Below are 22,218 nucleotides of genomic sequence, written 5' to 3' on the forward strand. Positions count from 1 at the left end.
GTCCCCCGCCCTCCAGGCCTCCAGGCCTTGAACCCGGCTCTGCCTCCACCTGCAGGAGGGGCCCGGGCTGGATCGGCTGTTCCCACCCCCACCCCTGCCCCCGTCCGCCGGTCTCGCCGAGGCCGGGCCTCCCGCTGCCCGCTTCGCAGCTTTGCTCCCACACCCTCAGGGGTTCCCGGGGGGCTTTCAGAGCCCAGCTCCCGCCGGGAGTGGGCAGTTTCCGCGTCACCCGCGAGCCTCACAGCCACCCCGTACTCCGAGGGGACTCAGCGCTCCCGGGCAGCGATGACTGCAGGGCGCCCCCGTGGGCAGCTGGCCTTGGAAGCAGAGGGATGGGGCAGACTCCAGGTCCCACCTCAGTCCTGTGCTGCGCCAGCCTGGGCAGGGCCGCTTCTCTGAGTCGCATCTCCTGAGCCTGTACCAGGATAACGGGGTAAGTTAACGGCCCCTGTCCCCAAACACACCGGTTGTCCAGGCCCCAGCTGGTGCAGTGAGAAGTGTGACGCCCCCATCCCGGCGCAGCCCCGGCTCAGCAGGGGCAGCGTGGGGCACGTGTCCACTCCAAATGCCAGCCCCGCCTCCCACTCAGCCTGGGACCCGGGGCAGCCCCCTCAGCCTCTCCGCCCCCTCCCCTCTGTAGAATGGGATAATAAATAATATACCATCCTCACGGTGAAGCCCAGACAGGGCCTAGGACACAGAAAGTGTATGCAAGCTCACCTAGAATCCAGAACATTCTGTGCTATACAAATATACAGGCACATAAAGGGGCACCTATTTTAAACTTTATATTTGTTACACGAAGGTGTCTCAGGACAGTCACTGTTCACAAACCGACATCTCCTGGAGAAGGATTTGTCACCACCTCTATGAATAGGAGCTACAGCTTAGTGGGGTGGGACTGGGTGGTCCCACGTGGCAAGACCTGGGGTGTCCCCAAGCCTGGCCAGCTGGGTCGTGCCCTCCGCTCCTGGTAGTGCGGGGGTCCTCAGGAGGCCCCATCCGTGAGCCCTGCCCAGCCTGTCTCTCCCTGCGCACAGCAGGGTGGGCCGGAGTGGAACAGCAGGAAGGGCAGGCCACCCGCTGTCCCCAGTGGTGACTGGGCTCAGGGTGGGGTGGGCCGAGTGCTTTGCGGGCTAGGCGCTGGTGAGATGACCTCGGCCCTGGGCCCTGGGTGACCTCGGCAGGCGTGGCCTTGGACAGCCCCCTCCCTCCCGTGGCTGCCGCGGGCCAATGCCCCGGGAGGGACCAGCCTCGGGTCACGGGTCGCGCTGGCGCCCCGCTGTGGTCCCCACACTTGGGGTTCTGCTCTCACTTCCTTCCTCATCGGTCCCAGGTCACCTGTCCTTCAAGCCGGAATCAAGCACCGCCCCCTGCCCCCTGACCGCGGGGGGGCGAGCTCCCTGCGCTAGGGGCCTGCGAAATGGGGAGCAAGTCCCCTCCTCCCCAGGGAGCGGGGTGGCGGCGCCGGCTTTGTCTCTGACTCTTGGGCCGGTACAGTGTCTCTGAGCCTCAGTTCCTCTGGCTGTGCCGGGGACACGGGCTGCAGGCGGCGGCGCCGAGTGGGGTGTCACCGGGGTCTCCTCCTCTGGCTTGCACAAGCCAGAATCCCAGCTCGTCCCATAGGGAGGAAGACGGTGGGGACCGTGACTCTTACAGAGACTGAGGAACAGGCTCCAAGGCATCGGGTCCTGGGGGAGAGCAGGGCGTTGGAGCAGCGCTCGGTGTTGCCTTCACCCCCACTCCCAGGGTCAGAGGGGAGACCAGGCCTCCAGGCCCGCAGCCTGCAGCCTGCCTTTCCCTGGACGGGTTCGTGGGCGGGGGACGTGGGGCGTATGGAAGGGCGTCCCCGTCACCCACCAGCGCTTAAGTCCCAGGACAGGCGGTGGGCATTTGTCACCCGGCCCGGAGAGGGAGCTCGAGCGAAGCCTGGTGGCCCAACCTGAATGCCAAGCTCGACCCCTGGAGTCTCCCCGCCATCCACCCCAAACCTCCACTGGACCCAGCCCCACAACGTGCCCAGTCCTGTGACAGTGCAGGTCAAGGGAGGGCAGCTAAGGTCTGGGGGACAGGGCTGGGTCCTCCTCTCCCCACTCCAGTCTCAATGGGAGGACATTCCCCCATTCCCAGGGATCTGCCCCCCACTGTCCCCGGCTCGCCGTAGGCAGGACATGCCACAGGCCTCCAGGGATGCTGTGGTGGTGGCTGATGGCAACGCCTGAGGCTCTCGGAGTCCCACAGAGCCTGGGAAGGGCGCCCAGCACTGAGCCCCGCATATCCGCGCACCTTGCTCCCGGGGCTGCCTCCGTTGGCGTGATCCTCCTATTACGGCATTTTTAATACTGTGAAACCTAATTGTCTGTGTAAGAAACAAACATCCAGACACTGTGCAGTCAGCCCGTCTTTAGGGGCTGGGGATTTAGTGTTGGAGCGAGACAGGTGACATCCCTGCCTCGGGGCCTTTCATTCGGGGTGAGACCGTTGCTAGGAGTGACAGGAGATGTTCTCCATCCAGACCTCCCTCTTCCCGCCAGGTCAGTCCATCCCCTGGGACCATCCACTCTTCCCCCGGTTTCATTCACTTAGGACCCTCTTCCCACCAGCCCACCAAAGGCAGGAGGGCTCAGTCGAGAAACTGCCTCTCACGTGAAGGGAAAGTCCTCACGATGTGAGGACGACCGTGCTCACATCGCACTTCAAAATAGTCAATGTTTGAAACTAACCCCTGAACGCTGTTTGGTCACTGCTCTGCCGTGGCCATCGCGCAGTCTGGAGTGTTTTAACCAAGAACGACCACAAGAGGGCGGCAAGAGCGAACCTCCCCGCGGTACCCTCAGCCCCGGGCCGCTGCCTCGCCTCCATTCACGCTTTGGAGGGGGAATGTGTGGGTGAGGGGCTTGTGAAGGGGACAACTGCAGCTTGACCGCGGCCAGGGAACATCAGAGATGGTCGGTCCTTGCTCTTTATTTAGTCCACTTCATCCTGCTGCATTGGCAGGGACACGAAGGCCCAGAGAGGGGCGTGGCCTCCCAAGGGCACAGCAAAGGCTGGGCGAGGCCAGGACGCACAGCTCTGACCTCCAGATCTGCCTGCCTCGATTCAGAGGCCTGCGGGCGGGGGCAGGAAGGAGGAGAAGACGGAGAATGGGAGGCTCGAGGCAAAGATGGGCCCCAAGGCTGACTCTGCAGGCTCAGATAGGGGCCCCCAGGCCTGTCTGGAAAGATACTCGCTGTCTCCAGTTTCCTGCTTCTCAGTCAGAGCCTTACGCGAGAAGGGCCTTGAGCACCTCCTGGGAACCCTATTAGGAGCAATCACCAGGAGCCGTGAGGTCCTTGTCAGCTCACCCCTTGGATGACAACCAACGCCTTAGGTGACAGCTAGCACCCTCATTAACAAGTAGGGAGAGCAATTCCTGCACAAACGGAAAGGAGTGAGGTGGCCTTTTGGGGGGTGGGGTGGCAGAGGGGGAGTCTGCCAGAACAGGCTTTCCTGACAGGAGGGTGTCTGGGTGTCGAGATGGCGCAGTTGCAGCCACAGTGGCCACTCCAGCACGGCTGCGTGACCGTAAGGCAAACCCTGTCCTTCTGGAGCTGGCGCTTTCCAGGAAGAAGGGTATGCAGATGGGGGTGGGGTCCTGCCTAAAACGCTCCCAGAGCTCGCCGTTGTCATCAGGCCGCATTATCAGGGACCCGGCACCCATCCGGGTAGTCCTGGCCATGCGAGATCTATGCCAGCTTCACCTCTCTCTACACCCACATCGGCAGGTCCCCCACGACGCAGCGACGGGGACCCAATCAGGCGTCTGCCGATCCTGCCATGAGGCCCCCACCCAGTCCTCCTCGTGAGGAACCAGTGCGAAGAGCTCCAGCCATCCTGTGGCTGGAAGGTGGAGGCACCAAGATTTTCACACAATCCACGTTTTTGCACTGATGCTTCTCTGTCTGATCTGTTTCTGCTTTGTGGACCATCACACCATGAATCCATCAGATCACGAATTTGGATGGAATCTTATTCATCTTGATGATCCCAGAACCCAGCACTAGAACCACTAATACATGTTCAATATTTATGTTTAATATTAATACTTATTAATAAATAAATGTTTAGTTTATGAATGAATGGGCGAAAGAATGGTGAGATGTGGATGGATGGATAGATGAGTGATGGAGATGGGTGGTGGAGAGACGTTTATGTGTATGGATAACATAAAATATAAGGATAATAGATGAATGCGTGGCAGGATAATGGACAGGTGACTTACTAGATGGATGGATGGTTGGTGGGGATGAATGACTGGATGGGGAGGTAAATTAATGGATGAATGATGCACTCGTAGAATGCGTAGGGGGTGAATGGATGTACAGATAATGGTTAGATAGGTACTGGAGGCATCATAGTTGGTGGTGCTAGACTGTGTGTGGATGGAAGTTGGAGGGTGGGCGCATCTGCTTAATGGTGGTTGGTTAATTGATGACGAACAGATAAATAGATTGTAGATTGTGAGACGGAGGTTGGATGGATGTGGACACTAAAATGATGAATTGATGGATACTGAAAGAATCTATAGATAGTGGATTAATTGCAGGTAATAGGTGATGGATAGTAGATGCTTGGTGGGTAGCTGAATCGTAGAAGTATGGCTGGATGGTGGATAAATAGTAAGTGGATGATCATGATGGATCTATCCATAAAGAATGGATAGATGGTAGATAAATGTGAATGTATATACAATTAATGGACGGATCATGAATGGTGAACAAGTAAATGGTGGCTGGATGGTGCATGAATGGGGGAGTAGATGGCACATAAATGGATGGTTGTTAGGTGGATGGATAATGGGTGTGTACTGTGGAAGTGTAGACAGAAGGTGAACCGTGACGAGGTAACTAATGGGTGAATTCTAGATGGATGGATGATGAGCAGGTGATAAATAGATGATGGTTAAACGATACATAGTTATATCTTGGGAAATGGATGCATGAAAGATGAATGGTGGATGTGTAAATGGTAGAGATGGTGGGTGGATGGTAGGTAGTGAGTGGTATATGGTAGACGGGCGGCTTAATGTATAGATGGAAGAAGATGGATAGATGGCAAGTAGGTGGTGAATGGCTGGTGAATGAAGATGGATATTGAAGAATAATGAATAATGAATGGGGACGGTGCACAGATAATGAAGCGATGGTGGATGAACGCTCGCTGCTCTCTCTCTCTCTCTGTTCTGTCCCCAGCACCTAGAATAATGCTTGGAACATAGAAGGGACTCGGTAAATCTTTCTGGCATGGATGAATATGAATGGGTGGTAAATGATACTTGCATGGGTTTTGGATGAATAGTGAATTATGGCTGGATGATGGAGTGATGGATAGAGGATATTGTGAAATGGACAATGAACGGATAGATATGTGTTGGATAGGGATGGTAGATGGTTGGTGGACAGGTGGTTGGTGGGTTATAGTTCATAGAAATTTGAATGAATGAGGGATGGTGAACAGTGGTGATTGAATGTAGATGGACGAATTGTGGCTGATTGCATGGATGGAGGCTAATGGATGGAAACTGGATAAATCTGGATAAACAAACAGTAGATAGATGGTAGATTGACTGACAACCAGATATGCGGTGAATGGGTTAATGAATGGTAAGCGGATAGGTTGTTGTTAAACATTGATGGAAAGCTGTTAGACCATGAACGAGTGATGGGTAGGTGGTAGATGCATGGATGGTGAATGAATGTTGGACTGATGGGTATTTTCGTGGTGTATTGATGCTTGGTCAGTGTGGGCGTTGTGATGAATAGACGGATGCATGATGAATGGGTGGTGGTTGGACAGTGGATGGTGATTGGAATCGTATGGTTAGTGAACGTTGGATGGTGGATGATGGCTGGTGGCTCATGGATAGTGGATAGATGTTGGATGGTGCATGGTCGATGACGGTGGCTGGATAGTGGATGCTGAATGATGGATTGTTGGATGGAAATTGGATGTTAGGTAATGGATGTTAGTGTTCGTGCTGGATGCTGGAAGGGTTCGGAATTACGTGGGTCAGAGGTTATGCACCTTGGTCTCAGGCGTCAGGTCTGTACAGGGAGCTAAGCGTTTTGCTCCATTTTCTGAATGAGGTGGGGATGACGAGGAGAGGGGAGCGTGGCTGGATGGCTGCCCCCACATCCCCCACCCGCCGCAGACACACCCCGTGGCCTTCCCACGCCCTCGTCCGCTTTTCCTTGTCCTCCCTCCTCCTTCCGTTTAGAGGGTGTCCTCTTCCTATGTAGCTGGCCCCACTCACTTCTGACTCCTCAATTCCTACACCTCAAACTTGAGGCTAGAGATCTCAAGTGAGAGGGATGGGGTTCTGGGGAATGCGATCTTGTCCAAAGGGAGATGACGCCAGGGTCCTGCCTGGGAGCTAGAGCCGGGAGTTGGGGAGCGCAGAGGGGCGCCGAGCTGCCTGGAAGAGGGGCGCGAGTGTGAATGAGGGGCCGGGCGTGCAAGCGCGTGTGGGCGGGGAGCGCGGGGAGCGGGGAGCGCGCTCGGAGCGAGGGAGGGCGAGCGGGGCTCGCAGCGCCAAGCTGAACGTGGCGGCCGGGGCGCCAGCATCCAGCGCGCGAGGGTGAGTGAGTGAGGCGCGCGGGCGCCCCCTCCCCACCCTTGCCCCGGGCCGCGGCCCCGTGCGCCCTGGCAGCCAGGCGCGGCGCGGCTGGGAGAGGAGGGAGGGGGCCGTTTGAAGGGTTTTGAGTCAGAGCGACTTGGGGAAGAGGAGGGCGTGGGGACCACGTTCAGCCCCCCGCTGCTGGACGCCAGGCTTTGGGGCACAGCAGTGCCCCCGGGTGCTGTGCACCGCCACACCTGTCCCTACGCACCTGAGAGCCGGGGGAGGTGCGTGTGGTTGGAGCCCTCGGTGGGCCGGTGTCCCGGCTGACACGGGACCCTGGCGCGGGGGCGCGGGGAGGCAGCCCTTAGGCACTTGCTCTCTGCCTGCCTGTCCCCTTGGCTCGACCCAAGGTGACAGCTCTGTCACCTGCGCCTGTCACCACTCCCCTCTCCCTCTCCATCTGAATCACCTTCCTGGGTCTGTCTTCTGTCGGGGTCTCCTTTCTCCAGCTGTATCGTCTCTGCTTTGTCCGTGGCCAGTGGTTTTCCTGCCTCCCCTCTGCCTCCCACACCTGTCTCTGAGTCCACTCTCCCGGTCTCTGGCCCAGCTGCCCTTGGCTCTAGCCGAGGTTTTGGGCTGAGGGGATCAATGAGAGGGACAGTCCTGGGAGCGGGCATGGGGCGAGGCAGCTTTCGCATGCTCCGGGATGGGGTGGAGGCAAGCATGGGTATGACTTGGCCGCCCGCTGCCGCCCGCTGCCCAGGACACCCAGCACAGCATGTGGCCCCCTCGCCCCTCCCCTGGGTCTCAGGGGACTGAGCTGACCTGAGCCGGGTATTGGGGAAAGGAACTTCATTTCCCAGAATAGCGGCCGTCCCCCCTCGGCTGGGTCCCCACAGGACCCCCTCCCCCACACCCAGCAGGCCATCATTAGCAGTCCACCCTGCCTCTGCCCCTGCCCGGTCCCCTCCCAGCTCTCCTGCCCCTGGTCCGTGGCCCCTGCCACCTCCCAGGCAGTGCCAAGGGAGGTCTCTGCCTGCCAGACCCCACCCCCATTCCCGCCTCTGGCCTAGTACAGGGGGAGGGTCTGAGGCTTCCTTTCCAGAGCCGGGTGGTCTCTGGCTGGGCTCTCTTGCCCTTGTGCCTGGCCTGAGTGGTCAGGCCGGCTGCAGGCAAGATGTCCGTTCCCCTTCGGCTGTGGATGTTGAGTGTCTGCTCTGGAGGGGGTGGGCAGAGCAGGGAACTGGGCACCTTCTCATCCCGCTGACTCAGACCTGGCCCCTCTTCCTCCCAGCCTCCTGTCTCTGAAACCCGTTTGGGTCCCTCCACTCCCTGTGCCTGTCCCGCGCTGTTCCCTGGCTCAGGACATCTACTCCCCTCCCCACTGGTCTAACTGCCTCCTGCTCATGCCTCGGGCCTCAGATCAACTGACCCTCTCCAGGAAGCCCTCGTGGGCCTGAAGGCTGGGTCAGCCTCTGCCCCTGCCCCCAGCCCTGCCCCTCTGCAGCCCTGGGTACATTGCGTGGTGCCCCCTCTGAGGGTGGGCTCGGGCAGAGATTAGTCCTGACAGAGGTCCAGCTGGAGCCATAGGCGCTGGGCCCAGTGTGGGGTGGGGTGGATGTGGGCTGGAGCAGTCTGAGGCTTCCGGAAGGAGGGTGGGATCCAGCATCCGGTCCACAGCAGACACCTCTGTCTCGGGGTCTCTCTGCTCCCTGTCTTCGTGCAGCCAACAGCAGCGGCGGAATGAGTGCCCCACAGACTGCCATGCCGGAGCTAAGCCCCGCTGAAGAGGCCGGAGGCCTAGCAGGAAAGGTAGGTCGTTGGGGTGCTGGGGTGCCAGCCCTCAGCTTTGGGGGACAGGAGCGAGCCAGCCTCAAGCCCTGGCCCATGACTTGGGGCATGCCTCAGTTTACCCCCCTGGGTGGAGGAGGCAGTCGCTCTTCCATAGAAGTCTGATAGATAAAGCAATTGAAGGCTGAGCTGCCTTGGCTCACTCAGCTCCCCGTCCAGGCCCAGGGGTCCCCAGGCTTCATCTTCAGGGCCGGGGTCCCTTGCCCTTAGCTCTAGCTTTTTTTTGTTTTTTTTTGGCGGGGGAGGGGTCGATGCAGCTAAAAGGTGAGATCCTTACACAGGGGTAAATCTGAATGTTCTGAGTGCTCATTGTTGTCATTGCTGGGGCCAATGCGGCCGGAGAGTGGGGACAGGCTGGAGTAGCACAGGGCCCAGTCTGGAGCCTGGGGTTGCAGACACAACCTCCCTGGCAGGGCAGATGGAAAGAGGCACACCGGGCCTTGGAACTCCGAGCTCTGCTGGCCTGGATGTCCCTTGCCCCAGTGACACCTCCCCGGATGGGGGTCAGGAAGGCTTCTCGGAGGCGGTGGGAAGGAGGAGGGTGAGTAGCTGGACTCGAGGAGGGCAGCAGCCCCTGGACTAGCAGTGCCAGCAGAGGACCCAGGAGAGTCTGGTCACCGGGGCGTGGCTTGGGCCCTGCTCTGCTGCTCCTCTCATTCCACGGATGTCCCAGCCCAGGGACACCTGTTCTCACACTTCAAGGTCACCGGAGATACTTGGTGAAGATGCCGATTCCTGGGCTCCCACCCAGAGAGTCTGGGCGGGGCCCTGGAAGATGCATTTAAACACAGGCTCTGCCGCGGGGGTTGGAGGGCTGCTTAGGAAAGTCCCGCCTGGTGCGTCTGCCCTCCCACGAGGCACTCACCGCTGGGGGAAGGTGGACATGCACCCAACAACTACGCCCTAGGTCAGAGGGGTGGGGCGGGAGCTGCGGGAAGGAGTCCGGGGCGCTGGGCGCTGCGGCCAGAGGTCTGCGCGGTGGCACCGGCGGCCGGAGCCGCTGCCTTGGAAGGCCTTGAATGGGAGGCGGAGATGCTGAGGCCACCAGGAGGGCTTGGGGACGCGCCCCCGCACACTCTTGTGGGCACTGAACAATGAGCCCAGAGTGAGCGGCTCAGGTTGCCATGGCAACAACTTCTCAGCTCCTCTGAGCAGGGAGGGGATCGAAGACCCAACAGGGAAGACCCCATGCAGGGGCTGTACAGGGTCCCCGGAGGCAGCCGGGGCGCACGGAAGCCCTGGGCTCGACTGCTTACTATGTGACCTTGGCCTCTCCAGTCTCAGGCTCCTATCTGTGAAATGGGCCTAAAGGAGAAGCCCAGGAGGGTTGTATGGTGCCCAGGGACAGCTGTCACCTCAGGCTCTGAGTGCCCCAGCCTCAGCAGTGGGATGGGGGAGGAACTGGGGTGCTCTCAGCGATGTGTGTGTGAGGGCCCCAAGACCGGCGTCGGGGGGGAGTGGGGAGCTCAGGGCCTGGCACCGCCTAAGCCCCATCCACCCTCCCCGCAGGCTGCGGTGGGCATCCGGGAGAAAGGCCCTCGGCTGGGCCAGCGGCTGCCCTCGATCGTGGTGGAGCCCAGTGAGATGGGTGCCGTGGAGAGTGGGGAGCTGCGCTGGCCCCCGGAAGGCGCCCAGAGGGGGCCCCCCCAGAGCCAAGCTGCTGCTGGTGAGTGAGGGGCCAGCTGTGGGGGCGTAGAAAGGAGTCCGAAGCAGGGTCTCCTTCCTGCCCGCTTTTGCGAGCAGGACTGTCCCCCCCCAGCAGGCTCATACCCCGCCCATCTGCCTGCCCTTTGAGCCTCTGCTTGGCCTTGACCCTCTTCCTGTCACCATCCTCCTTCCCACCTGCACACCGAGGCCCCCTCGTCCATCGTCGGGGCCCCGTTCCGGCACCGGGGAGGCATGCAGTGAGCATTTGCTGGGTGAACGGTGGCACGTTGTCACCTGTCACCAACCAGTCTTGCCTCCTCTGTCCTCTTCTCTCCTGATTCATCATCTTTGCCCACGGGGGCCTGGAAGGAGTGAGGGTGCTGAGTAGGCCTAGTCCCACGAGGTGGGGAGACGGGCCGGCCCGGTGGCAGGCTCCTGTCCTGGCCACAGGAGCCTCGGTTAAAGGCTGAGGGACCGCCGAAGCTGGGGAAGCTGGGAGGATGCGTGACTAGGAGAGGGGTCAGCCAGGAGCCAGGGCCGAGGTACAGGAAAGAGCAGGCTGGGCAGCTGAGGGCTGAGCTATGCCCTGGGATGTCTGCCCCTGGTGAGGAAATGAATTCGGCCTCAGCTGATGTTTGTGAGCACCCTGCCCCCTCTCTCCCCTCCTCTGTGACAGCCCTTACTAGTCAGCCATCCCCTAGCTTGAGCCCAGAAAGGGCCTGTCCATGCCATGACCCCCCTCCCCACGGCTCCCTCCACCTGTCAGGTTCTACTCAGGACCGGACAGCCCCCTGGTGGCGCTCGGGTTCTGGGGCAGTCTCCCGGTCTGGCCTGCACCTCCCTGCCCTCCTCGGCCCCCTCACTCTGGTGGATGAGCCTGGGACAGGTACTCCTGGTTCTGCCTCCCAGACCAGAACTGGGCGTCCAGCACCCGCTCCCTCCCCTTCGTCTGTGGGGAACTCGTGGCCAGCCCCAGCTCAGCTGCCTGCTCCCCCTGGGCTGCAGCCCCCATGCCCACGCTTCCTTGCAAACCTGTTGGAAACGCAGCCCCGCAAACATGGAGGCCTTTGTGTTTCTGCAGCCCCTTCGCCGACTCTGCCGGGAGCACCAGGGAAGGCTCCGGATGAAGCTGGCAGCCAGTGTGCCGGCTCCAAGGCCCAGGACTCCACGGCCCAGTAACAGGACCAGGACACGGCCGGATTCTGCTGTCCGGCCACCCTGCCATTGCCCTCTGACAGGCGAGAGGGCCTCAGCCCCAGGTGGCCGGGCCACACCTCCAGCCTCACCGAGTCTGGCCCCGCCCAAGCCCCTGCCCAATCCCGATGACAGCCCGGGGCTGGGTCGCACCCCTCCCTGTTCCGCGGTCTGAAGCAGGAATAAAGGCTCTTCCTGGTGGTCAGTGGACACAACTGGTATGGACTTGAGGGGCTGAGGACAAGTTTGGTTCTGCCAGTGGCCTTCCGGGCAAGGGTTTCGGCTCGGAGCCCAGCTCTACCAGGCCAGGGTGCTAAGCGAGAGCCCCCTCGGGAGTTCTGCAGGGGGTGGGGGTCGGGGGGCTGTCCGGGGGCTGTGGCATTTGCTCCTCGGTGCCCCCGCCTAGGACCCTCTGCTCTGCTCTGCCCCAGCCCAGGCCACCCCAGGCAGGGCCAGATTCGTCCCGGTGGCCTCCCCCCCCACCCCGCCGGGGCCCGCAGCCTGAAGAGTGCAGTCTTTCTCTCTGCCCCCTCTACACCGAGCACGTGGGGCATACGAATGGCATAGGGGGTAGGGTGTGCCGCTCCGGCCTCCATCTCATTAAATCTCACACAAGTCACATTTCACAGACGAGGAAACTGAGCTGTGAAGACTGGGCCCCGAGGCTATGTTGGGAAGCTAGCCCGCTAGGCTGGGCCCACACGGGGGACTGGGTGGAACCTCCTCCTGCACCACGCGAGCGTCCTGTCCCTCCGTGGGCTCCAGCGACATTGTCTCTTGGCTCTGATCCACTGCACGAGGACCGGGAAGCCCTGCTGGCCCATTGGGTTGGCAGGGGGGTCAGAAATGTGCACTGCCTGGGCCCACTCCCCAGGCGTGCCGCCTCCTCCCCATCTCCCCACGCAGGCCCCCTGCCCTGGGCTAGCCTGACTGGGGCCTGAGGAAGCTCCGGGCCTGGCGGGGGAGGGGGGGGGCAGTCCGGCATAAATGTTAGCACAGCGAAGTCCTCAGGCCCAGGCAGGGTGGGATGGCCGGTGAATGGGGTGGGAGGCGGGAGACACAGGCCCCTTTATTCTTTCCCGGAGTCCTTGCTAACCTCCAGGATGAATGAGGTGCTTTCTGCAACCCGCCTACCTTCTAAAAATAGCCCGCTTCACCCCAAATGCAGAGAGGTCGGAGGTGCAGAAGTTTGCTCTGCGGCCTGGGAGTCAGCTTTAATTTTAGCCCGGTGACCCACATGGGCCCCATACACAGGTCAAGGACGCCTCTGTGGGCCCTCCAGTGGTCTGCAGCCTGGGAGAGATGCTGGGCTGTCCTCCAGACCTTCCTGTCGGGTCCCCAGTGGGTGGGAAAGGGGGGCAGACACTTCCCAGGAAGTGTGGCCAGGACTTGCTGACACTTGGAATGTAGGGTGAGGGACCTGAGCAAGCCGGGGTGATTTCCGGGTTCCTGCTGTGGAATGTCGGGTGGCGATTTCACCCTCACCCCTCTCGGGCAGTGTGACACCCCTTTCCCAAGGTCTCGCAGCTGACAAAAAGCTGAGCTCGGACAGGATCCCAGGTGTGCGTGAGACCCCCGCGTGGCAGCTGGAGCACATCCTGTAACAGAACAGGTCTTGGGTGGGGCGACCCATAATCAGAGGTGCAGGGACCCGTGCGGGGTGAGCTGGAGGGTGGGGCGTCAGACCCCGGCAGGCAGCCCAGTGCCGGCGGGCAGGGCATGTGGACCCTGCCATCCGCTCGCCCCGCACAGTTCAGGGGCCCACGGCCGGCAGGACCCCAGCCCACCCACCGCCACTCGCCAGGACCTGCGCGGGTGGGAACAGTCGGGGGCGGTGTCAGAGGCAGATGCCCCGCCCCTGGTTAAGCCCCGCCTCCTCACCCAGGGCCCCGCCCCCAGAGCCTTGGTTCTGGGCGACCCGGGGAAACGTCCGTGGCAGTCATCCCGCGGCTCCCCCTGGCGACGGTTAGGGTCACTGCAGAAAGAACGGGCGTCTCCGCCCACTGGCCACCTATCCTTTGCATTATTCACCTTGAAGAGACTGAGGCTCAGACAGAGGCACCGTCTCCCGCCCAGGCCAACTGTTAGGGGCGGCGGGTGGAGCCCAGACCCATCTCCGTCCTGACCCGCCTCTGGCCCTGCCTGCCGGGCGAGAGCGCCTGGCCTCCCAGGAACCTCTGGGACAGACAAGTGTCTGATGGTGAGGGCCCTTCCCTGCCCTTCTGACCTGGGATCCAGGTCCTCCATGGAGGTGACCCCCTTGGACCCCAATAGCAACCCCATTTATGGAGGAGAAGCCCGGGACTCGGAGTCAGAAGTGCAGCCCCACGTGGTGGCGGGGACTACGCCTGCCCTCCCGACCCCCACTCCCTCCGCCTTCGGACCCCAGCCAGACCAGCCCGGCCCAGGCTCCTCTGAGACAGGCTGGAACTTTCCCAAAGGGATTTTACTCAGAAAGTTGGGGGAAAACAACATGGAAATAGAATAAAAGAAATATTAGTCTCTTTCTGTAAAGCGGACCCGGGTGGGGGAGGGCGTGGGGTGCGGCTGGGACTTGGGGCGAGTCCAGGAACAATCCGCAGGCCCAGGGCACCACCAGCTTTGCAGGGCCCTGTCTTTTGAGTGGAGGTGACCCACAGGTGGAGGTCCCAGGACCCCGCTGTGCCCTGTGAGCTGGGGAACAGGAGGGTCAGCCTGAGGGGCCCCCGCGTCCGTCAGGGCCGCCCCAGTCGGAAGACCCTGTCCTCGGAGCAGAAAGCTAGGCAGGGTACCTCTCTTCTCAGGCCCCTACCCTGGTGGCTCCAGCCCAGGTGGGACAGGCCTGGATCTGTCCTCCTCGGATTTTCCCTAAGAATTTTCCCTAGGACGCTCACAGCAGAATCTCCCCACGACTGTGGGGTCTGCCTCTTCTGGGAAGTCTCGGTGACTCTTCCCACAAAATGTCTCCAAGCTGACCCACCGGGGAGGAGCAGGGCCATGCTCCCTGTCCACCTGGCGCAGGCCCTGCCCAGAGAGCCAGCCCTCCGCACCCAAGGGTGCCCCTTCTGCCAGCTGCTGAAGCCCTCCGTGGCATGGCTGACGACACTCCCTCTGCTGTCACCGTGCCCCCGCGCCCGAGGCCCACGTTTCTGCTCTCTGGGCTCTCAGTGGCAGGTGGGCGCTCTCAGGATGAGCTTGGCAGACAGGCCTGGTGCTGGCACCTCTGTCTTTTCAGGCTAAGGTGCTGTGGACTGGGCAGCGCCTGCTCCCGCTGGCTTGGGTCCGACCGCAGGAGGAGCCGGCAGCCAGAGCAGTCCCCCCCGCGTGTCCGGCCACACTGCTCAGGAGGGCTGCCTCCTCCGTCCCCACCCCATGGCCCCTGAACCTCAGCCTGAGCCCTGGGCGCCAGGAATCAAAGGTTGGAGAGATTGCCTCTGGAATGGGAAGGGGGTGGGGGCATTTCTGAAAGTGAAAGTGCTGGGCAGGGTGGAGGGTGGGACTGGGGGTGGGGCCGGTGGGCCTGGGCCGTCACTGACCACAGCTGGGAAGTCCCAGCTGTTGGTCACTTGCTCTGGCTGCTCCAGAGGCCTCACTGCCTGGGCCTGGCTCTGAGGACCCTGCTCAGCGGCCTCTCCTGGTGGCCCTGTTCTGCCAGCGCCCAGTGTCTACCACTCGGCAGGTATGTTCCGTGCAGGTGGAGCGGGAGGGCCACGGGGGTGCTGTAGGCTGTGGGTGGGGACTCAAGGGACCGAAGACTGCTCTGGTTCTATGAAAGGCCTTCTAGGCCAAGGGCCTTGGCTTGGAGCCCAGGCCAAAATGCCAGTGGGATTAGACACATGCAGAAAGCGGACAGACAGACGCAGACATAGAGACATGCGTGAGGCACAGACACTCAGACTCATGGAGGGAACCACTTGCAGACCCTCTGAGGCACACACAGGGAGACACACGTAAGCCAGCGCAAAGAGGTGCAAAGCCCCCACGCACTCACAGGCTTACACTCCTACATTAAATACGCTTATCTGTTTTCTCGGTCACTTGCTGTGTACTAGCCCTGGCTGAGGGCTGGCTCAGCCCCGCCCCCTGTCCAGGTGTGTGGGGGGGTCCTGGTCAAAGGGTAGATACCTCTGTCCCTCAGTCATGGGGGAAGATATGCCCAGGGCTAGACTAGGCCCAGAGCAGGAGGTACAGACTGTGGCCTGGGCTTCAGCTGATCAGGGAAGGCTTCTCGGAGGAGGAGCCCCTTGTGTTGAGCCTTGAAGAAATTGGCAGCTGGAGAACGTGGGGGTGAGGTCACTGTTGGCAGAGGGAACAGCCTGTGCAAAGTGTGGAGGACAGGTGAGTGCCTCAGAGAGGTTAGAGCTGGTGAGTGAGTGGGAGAAGCAGCCTGGATGCCCAGCTAAGGAGTCCGTTTCTCCGAGGGTGTTGGTGCCCTGGGGTTTCATGTTTTGTCGCTGCTGAGGGAGAGCGTTTTAAGTGCCTTTTACTAATAGGCTTCCCCAGGGGGATGAAGAGCCGCTCTCTCAGCAGACGGTCATATCTCCTGTGGATATGGTCCTTCCCAATATTTATGTCTCATATTTATTTTGCTTGCTCTACTGCCTTACGTTCTTCCAGACAAATGTGAAATGTAGGAGAACACATATTCTGACTTCTTATTTTCAGGAGGAGACTCTTAGGTTGCAAGGAAGGGTTTCAAGGAGGGTTTATGTTTCTGTAAGACCCCTCCCCCCCTGCTTGCTCTGAGGAGACGGGATCCAAGGGGTCCAGGAAGGAGCGCAGTTAGCACCTGTGATCAGGTGATGGGGGATGGCAGGTGGAAGGGAAAAGGGAGACAGCCTGGGGTATGGCCCAGGGTGCAGGCGGTCACCTGCCTGAGGTGGCTGGTTTGGAGGCCGGCAGGACTGGGTGATGGCCCAGGCTCAGGGTAAGTGGGGGTTGGTGGTTGGGCACTGAGGGCGAGGCAGGTGGGAGAACAGGTCTAGGAAAAGTGGGGAGAAGCCAAGGCTGGGTAGGAAGTGGGGGAGACTCAGACCCAACCTCTTAGTCACAGACAGTGGCCCCGGCGAGGAGCTCCCAGTGACCACATCTTTTGGGCGGCCTTCCCACCCCTGCCGCTGGCTCTGCAGCTGCGTTGGCCTGACCTGGAGACTGTGGGGCCCAGGGCCTCTGGACACTCAGGGCACTGGAGACAGAGCCAGAGAGGGGCCCCACAGGTGTGGGGAGGCAGGTATGGGACAGGGGCCACGGTGCGGGCAGCAGAACCAGTCAGCAGACCCCAGCATGGCGCTCAGCAGGGCCAGCCCAGGTGACAGCTTCCCTGACACGGATGGTTCACTCCTCCAGGCTGGCTCTGAGGTGATGGGGTGGGGCAGAAGGACAAAGGCTCCCAGGCCAGCAAGGAGGGCCTTATCACCACAGGGACAGTCCCAAGTGCCCGCTGAGCAGAGGCGGTGCAGCACAGCCCAAGGGCTCCTTGGAGGAGGCGGCACCACACCTCTGGCTTCTGAAGTCCAGGTCAGGTTTGAAGAACAAAGAGGTGGAGGCTGAGAATGGAGGCGGCCTGAGCAGAAGCCCGGAGGCTGCACAGGCTGGGGGACAGAGGGGCGGCCAGGCGCGCGGGGTGGGGGTGGGTCGGGGAAGTCCGGAGGGGAGGCTGGAGAACTTCAGTCCTGGATGGTGGGCTGCGAATGCCCAACTGAGGACTCGGGCTTGGCCTGAGGGCGGTGGGAGCCACAGAAGGGTTTAAAGCGAGGGAGCGACCTGGCTGCCTTGTGCTTTGGGAAGGTCAAGAACAGCTTGGGAAGCGGCAGGAGCAGGGTCAAAGGAGACTGAGGGACTCGCTGGGGACCCCAATGGGCCTTCAGAGCAGCCCTGGTTTGGCATGAGGGTGGCTGAGCCGTCTCTGCCTGTGTAACCTCCCATGAGCCCCAGCCACCAGCTGCCCTGCTTCCCCCCAGAATCTGCCTAGGCTTCTGGGGAGACCTTCAAGTCTGACGCCATCTTGGCATCTGGGAGCCGCCCCAACCTTGGGTCCCTGTGCTGAGAGAAAGGGTTCCTTGGGCAGCCACCTCGAGTCACTGGTTCTGGGAGGCAGGGCAATCTACCCTCTGCTCCCAGGTTTCCTGACAGGCCTGGGCTGGTGGGGGTTCCCACCCCTCAGCTGTGTGGCTTCGGGCAGGACCCTGCTGCTCTCTGAGCCTGTTTGCTCATGTGGGAATAAGATGAATGACACCCTGAAACTTTGTTGTCCCAAAGATGTGACGTGTGCCAGGCATTGGACTGGGCACACAGTAGGTGCTTAGTAAGTGTGATGTCTTCCCAACTAAGACTGGGCTCAGCTTGTCCTTCCCCACATCCCCCTGGTGACAGAGCCCGTAGCAGGGGTGGGCGCAGCATAGCTGGGGCAGTTCTCTTCGGCACCACGCCCGCCCCTGCTGGGCGCCGAGGGGCGCCAGGAAGGGGAGAGTGCGGGGGAGTCACACGGTTCCTGTGATAATGCTTCCTGCCTTGTGTGGGCCAGTCTGAGTCAGGGCAGGGTCCCTGAGTCCTGGCGCCAGGGGAGGACAATGACCTGTGGCCCGGGGCGGGGCTGATAAGGCCCCCATTAATCACCTGGGCCTACCCCTCCCTCGCTGGGGCCTCCTTCAGCCGCCTCTGGCAAGGGAACTCAGGCCTCAGCTGAGCCCTGCCTGCCTGACCCCTGAACACACATCTCGCTGGAAGGTGTAGGTGTGGGTGAGGGCCTGGGCCCTGCCCACCCCAGGCAAACCAAGGCCTGGGGAGAGGCTGTTCCCGCTTGGGGTCACCCAAGGGTCAGGTATTGGCTCCGGCCTTTGTCCTGGGGGGCAGGGGGACCCGGGAATGGGCTGGGGCTCAGCCTCTTGGTCAGTGACTTCTGCGCTCCCTTCGGTCCCAGTTTCTCCAAGGCTAAAATGAAAACTTGTGAGCCGGAACCCCTACCCCACCCCACTCTTCACAGTGGCGTGGGCAGGAGGTCCCAGCAGGCAGAGAAATTTCTCTCCCTTCTCCCATCCCTGGCTTAACCTAAAGCCAGAAAGTCAAATTCAGCCTTGCTGGGCTGAAAGAGGGTGTGGGCAGGGCTTGGGGGGCCCGGGTGGTGAGAACCCGAGCTCCGAGTGGGACAGAGCCAGCCTCTGATTGGCACCCCCATACTCGAGGGACCCCGTCCTCACCCCCTATGGGGTTAAGGCCAGAACACATGGCGGGGGTGGGGGGAGAGAGGCAGTGAGGGAGAAACAGCAGTGGTTAGATACGGACCGATGGCTCCTGGGACCACCCCCCACCAAGGGCTGCAAGGCCCTGATAAGCTGCGGGTGGCCTCTGCCTCCACCAGTGCCCTCAACCCTGACACCGCCTCCCTCCGGTTCTGAGATACCCTGGGAAGGAGGTGGCTTTCCACGGGGGTCCCTGAGTGCTGAAGCAGTTGGGCCTGATGGGCTGAATGGGGTGAGCTGAGGGTTCTGGGGGTGGTGACTGCGGAGGTGGGATATTTTAGGTCTCAGGACCTAAGATCCAGGATGTGGTTGCTGGGTCCAGCCCTGGGGACAGCGGGCTGGGCCAGGCCCCAGAACCTGCATGTCCAGGTCCCCTCTCCAACTCCGATGGAGGGTCTGGCCTGGCAGAGCCTGTGAGGACGTGCACCTGAGACCCTTCTGGAAGGTGCTGTCAGGGAAGACTTTCTCGAGGAGGTAGCTGTCTGCAACTCAGTGCTGGCTGCAGCCCGGCACAGATAGCTCGGGCCACGAGAGCTGCCGAATGACACTGTTTTGACAGGCTGAGTCTCACCTCCTGAGAGAAGCTTCCTTGACAAGCTGCTGGGCCCCGCCAGGGCCCACAGTGTTCTCAAGGGTTTCTGTGCCTGCTCCCCAGGGCTGGGCACCCTCCAGGCCTCCTGAGCCTCTCTTTCACCCCCAGCTCTCCTGCTGTCAAGATGCCGTCACCTCGGACAGTGACCTCTGGGCCAGAGCTGCACAGCCCCAAGGAGCCTGCGGAGCCAAAGACCCCGGTCACTGGGAGGGCTGGCAGCGTGGATGCGCCTGGCAGTGGGGATGCGCGGCTGGGCCTGGGCACCTTACGGCGGGCCTTCACCCGGGCGAGCCAGCGGGCCTCAGGCCCGGGCTCCGAGGAGGACCCGGGCCTGCTCCGGCGCAGCTCCCGCTTCCTGTTCCAGTCCTTGCGGCGCCGTGCCCTGAATGACAGCCCGGCTGCTGATCAGTGCCAGGCCACCGCTGTGCCAAGAGTCACGGATGGTGTCGGCCGGCAGTTGTCCACTGGGGCGGGGCCTGAGGAGCCAGAAACCGAGGCAGGTGAGAGCCTCACAAAGCCTGGGAGGAAAGCGAGGCCGGGGGCGGCGAGGGAGAACCCACACTTCCTGACGGCTCTGCTCACCAGCGTCCCCGATCCTCGCCCGCTGCACAATCGCATTTCAAATTCTCCCAACCTCTCGGCGAAGGCGGCCCTCACTGGGCGGGCGAGGAAGGCGAGGCTCAGAGAGGTTAAGTGACTTGCCTCAAGTTTCCTCGCTGGAAAGTGGAGGAAGGGGATTTGGATCCACATTGGCTTGGGGCCAGAGCCTCCGCCTCTCCACGGCCCTCTGTGGCCTGGTTGCTGGCTGAACTTCGGGGATGGACCAGGCACAGGGCCGCAGGGGGTGCGTGGAGCCATGGCTGCCTGCAGGGGAGGTCAGAGGGCTGCCCAGGCCAGGATGAACTGGAGCTGGGCCCTGAAGGGGGGTTGCAGGTGGAGGTAGAGGCCTCCTGGGGAGTGGAGGGGGGCGCGGAGCTGGCCCAGGGCAGGGGACAGCACACGAAGTGCATAACTAACACAGCCTGAGCTCTGACCCCGTGGGACCTGCATCGGGACAGCGCCTGAGACCAGGGGGCCCAGCTCTGCAGAGCTGGGGCGAGGGTGGGAGCAGGGGCGAAGGTTTGGGCTGAAAGTGAGGAAGGCAGGGGCTGACCCAAAACACAGCTGTCGGCCCGGCTTGGGGCCTGGGGTTCTGCCTCCTCAAAGGCGATTCGGAGGGACAGCTGTGGCCGTGGAGGACGTTGCTCAGCAGACCTTCCATTGAGCTCTGGGGCGGGGAAGCCCAGGTCCGCATCTGTCAGACGGGGGTTGGGGGTGGAGGGGGCAGGCTGCTGGGGCAGCGCCCCTCACCGCCCCTCTCCTCGCCTGCCCTTGCAAAAAGGCAAATCCGTGGCGGACCTCATCACCGAGCGAAAGCTGCTGACAGCCTTCGAACAGCTGCAGCATCTGGAGGCGCGGCTAGTGGCGGAGAAAGCTTCACACACCTTCGAGCAGGACCCCACGGGCTTCGCGCGGCGCGCCATGGACGTGTGCCTGCACTACGACGGGCTGGCGGCGGAGATAGCCGCCATCGTGCGCGAGACGCTGGGCCCAGACGGCGTGGACGCGGCCGCGCTGGCGGAGGTGGCCCAAGTGGTGCGCGCGGAAGAGGAGGCCCACCCGACGTCCCCTGCAGACGGCGACTTCCTGCGCACACCACGCCGCTGGCGCCAGCATTGGGAGGACGCCGTGAGGCGGAGCGCGCAGGAGCGTGTGCAGCAGGCGGGCGCAGGGCAGGCTCCGGAGGTAGCCGGGGGTGCGTCGGGCCTGGCCCAGCTTTTGGCGGAGCTCGGCGGCTTGGTTCGCCGCGACCTGCAGAAGGTGCAGCTGGAGGTGCAGCCGGCCTACGTGGCCGCCGGCTTCTCGGCGTGGGAGGTCTACCTGCGCGCCTTCCACAGCGCGGTGGCCCAGCGCCTCCAGGAGCTCGCGCACGACGCGCGCGGCTGCGAGCAGCTGTACATCCTGCTGGACTGGGCCGCCAATGTCTACGGCAGGTGAGGTCTCAGCCAGGGCACCGTGGACAGCAGGGAGGGCTGGCACTGCTCACCTGGAGGCCTTCGGAAACCCTGAGGAGCGCAGGGCTCCTCCCTTTCCTCCTTGGGAGAGGGCGGCTGATTGGCCGTCAAAAATGCCGGTGCCTTTGACATTCCTTCCTCCCGGTTCTCGGTCAGGGTGCGCTCCCGCCACGGTCTTTCTAAGGGGCACCGAGGCGCCGGTTCCTGAAGCTGGAAAGCGTGGGGGAGGGTGTGGAGCCCCGTTAGAGAGCCTATGCCAGACCACAAGGTGCCTTTGGGCGAATTAAGAAAAGGGCGCCAGTCCAGGCAGAACACGACCGCGCGCTCACAGCGGCTGGGCTGGGCTGGATCTCGCCCCTGCTCTCCCCTTTGGACGGGCACCCGGCCGCAGGGCACAGGCCGTTCCGCCTGCGGTGCCGTGGGGTGGGTTACCTCCCTCGTGAGCGCTCCCCAGCCGCACGGGCCGGAGAGAGAGTGGGGAGAGGGTACCCATAGTCCTGGGCACAATTTGCTGTGTGCCCCTCTCTCGGCTTCCCTGGTGTGGGCTGGATAGTGGCAGTTCCCTGAGCTGCGTGGTGCTGGGGGCGCTTAGAGCTCAGTCTTGGGTGTGCCCCGACTGTGAGGGTAGAGGTCACTTCAGAGGCAGCCTGGCAGAGCGAGATCCATCTACACAGCCGTCCTTGTGTGTTCTGTGCACCCAGCCGATTGCCAGAGCGCCAGGACATTCGGCATTGAGAAGCTTGTGGGGCGAGGTGGGGTTGGCACAGAAGCCGGGAGGGCGGGGTGCGGGGCGGAGTGTGTGACCAGAGAGGCCCCGGTCCGGGACCCTCCGGTAAAGGCTGGTGATGACGTCAGGCTTTGAGCCCGGCCACAGGGGAGGGGGGCAGCCGCCGCCGCATCAGCCCCCTGCCTGTCTTCTAGTCCTAATTTCCTGGGCGCCCCGGACCTGACTCTGTCCACGGAGCCGCTGCCCCCGCTCCTGGCACCGGAGGTGTGGGCGCGGCTGGAGAACGACTACACCAGCTTCCTCGAGGTTCGGCGGGGGCGGGGGCGGGGCCGGGCCAG

General features: G+C 62.1%; 1 protein-coding gene across 1 annotated transcript in view; it reads left to right on the top strand.

Annotated features, from left to right (window-relative positions):
• Positions 1 to 14,829: 14,829 nt before the first annotated feature.
• EXOC3L4 (exocyst complex component 3 like 4) overlaps positions 14,830 to 22,218 on the top strand; it is a 14,035-nt gene continuing 6,646 nt past the window's right edge. The window contains exons 1-4 of the mRNA XM_006925591.3: positions 14,830 to 14,948; positions 19,208 to 19,599; positions 20,481 to 21,132; positions 22,075 to 22,186. Of these exons, the coding sequence (XP_006925653.1) occupies positions 19,224 to 19,599; positions 20,481 to 21,132; positions 22,075 to 22,186 (1,140 nt within the window). The 5' untranslated portion in view covers positions 14,830 to 14,948; positions 19,208 to 19,223. The remainder of the gene's footprint in view (positions 14,949 to 19,207; positions 19,600 to 20,480; positions 21,133 to 22,074; positions 22,187 to 22,218) is intronic.

Source organism: Pteropus alecto, unplaced genomic scaffold (genome assembly GCF_000325575.1).
Source record: "Pteropus alecto unplaced genomic scaffold, ASM32557v1 scaffold8, whole genome shotgun sequence".
NCBI lineage: Eukaryota > Metazoa > Chordata > Mammalia > Chiroptera > Pteropodidae > Pteropus > Pteropus alecto.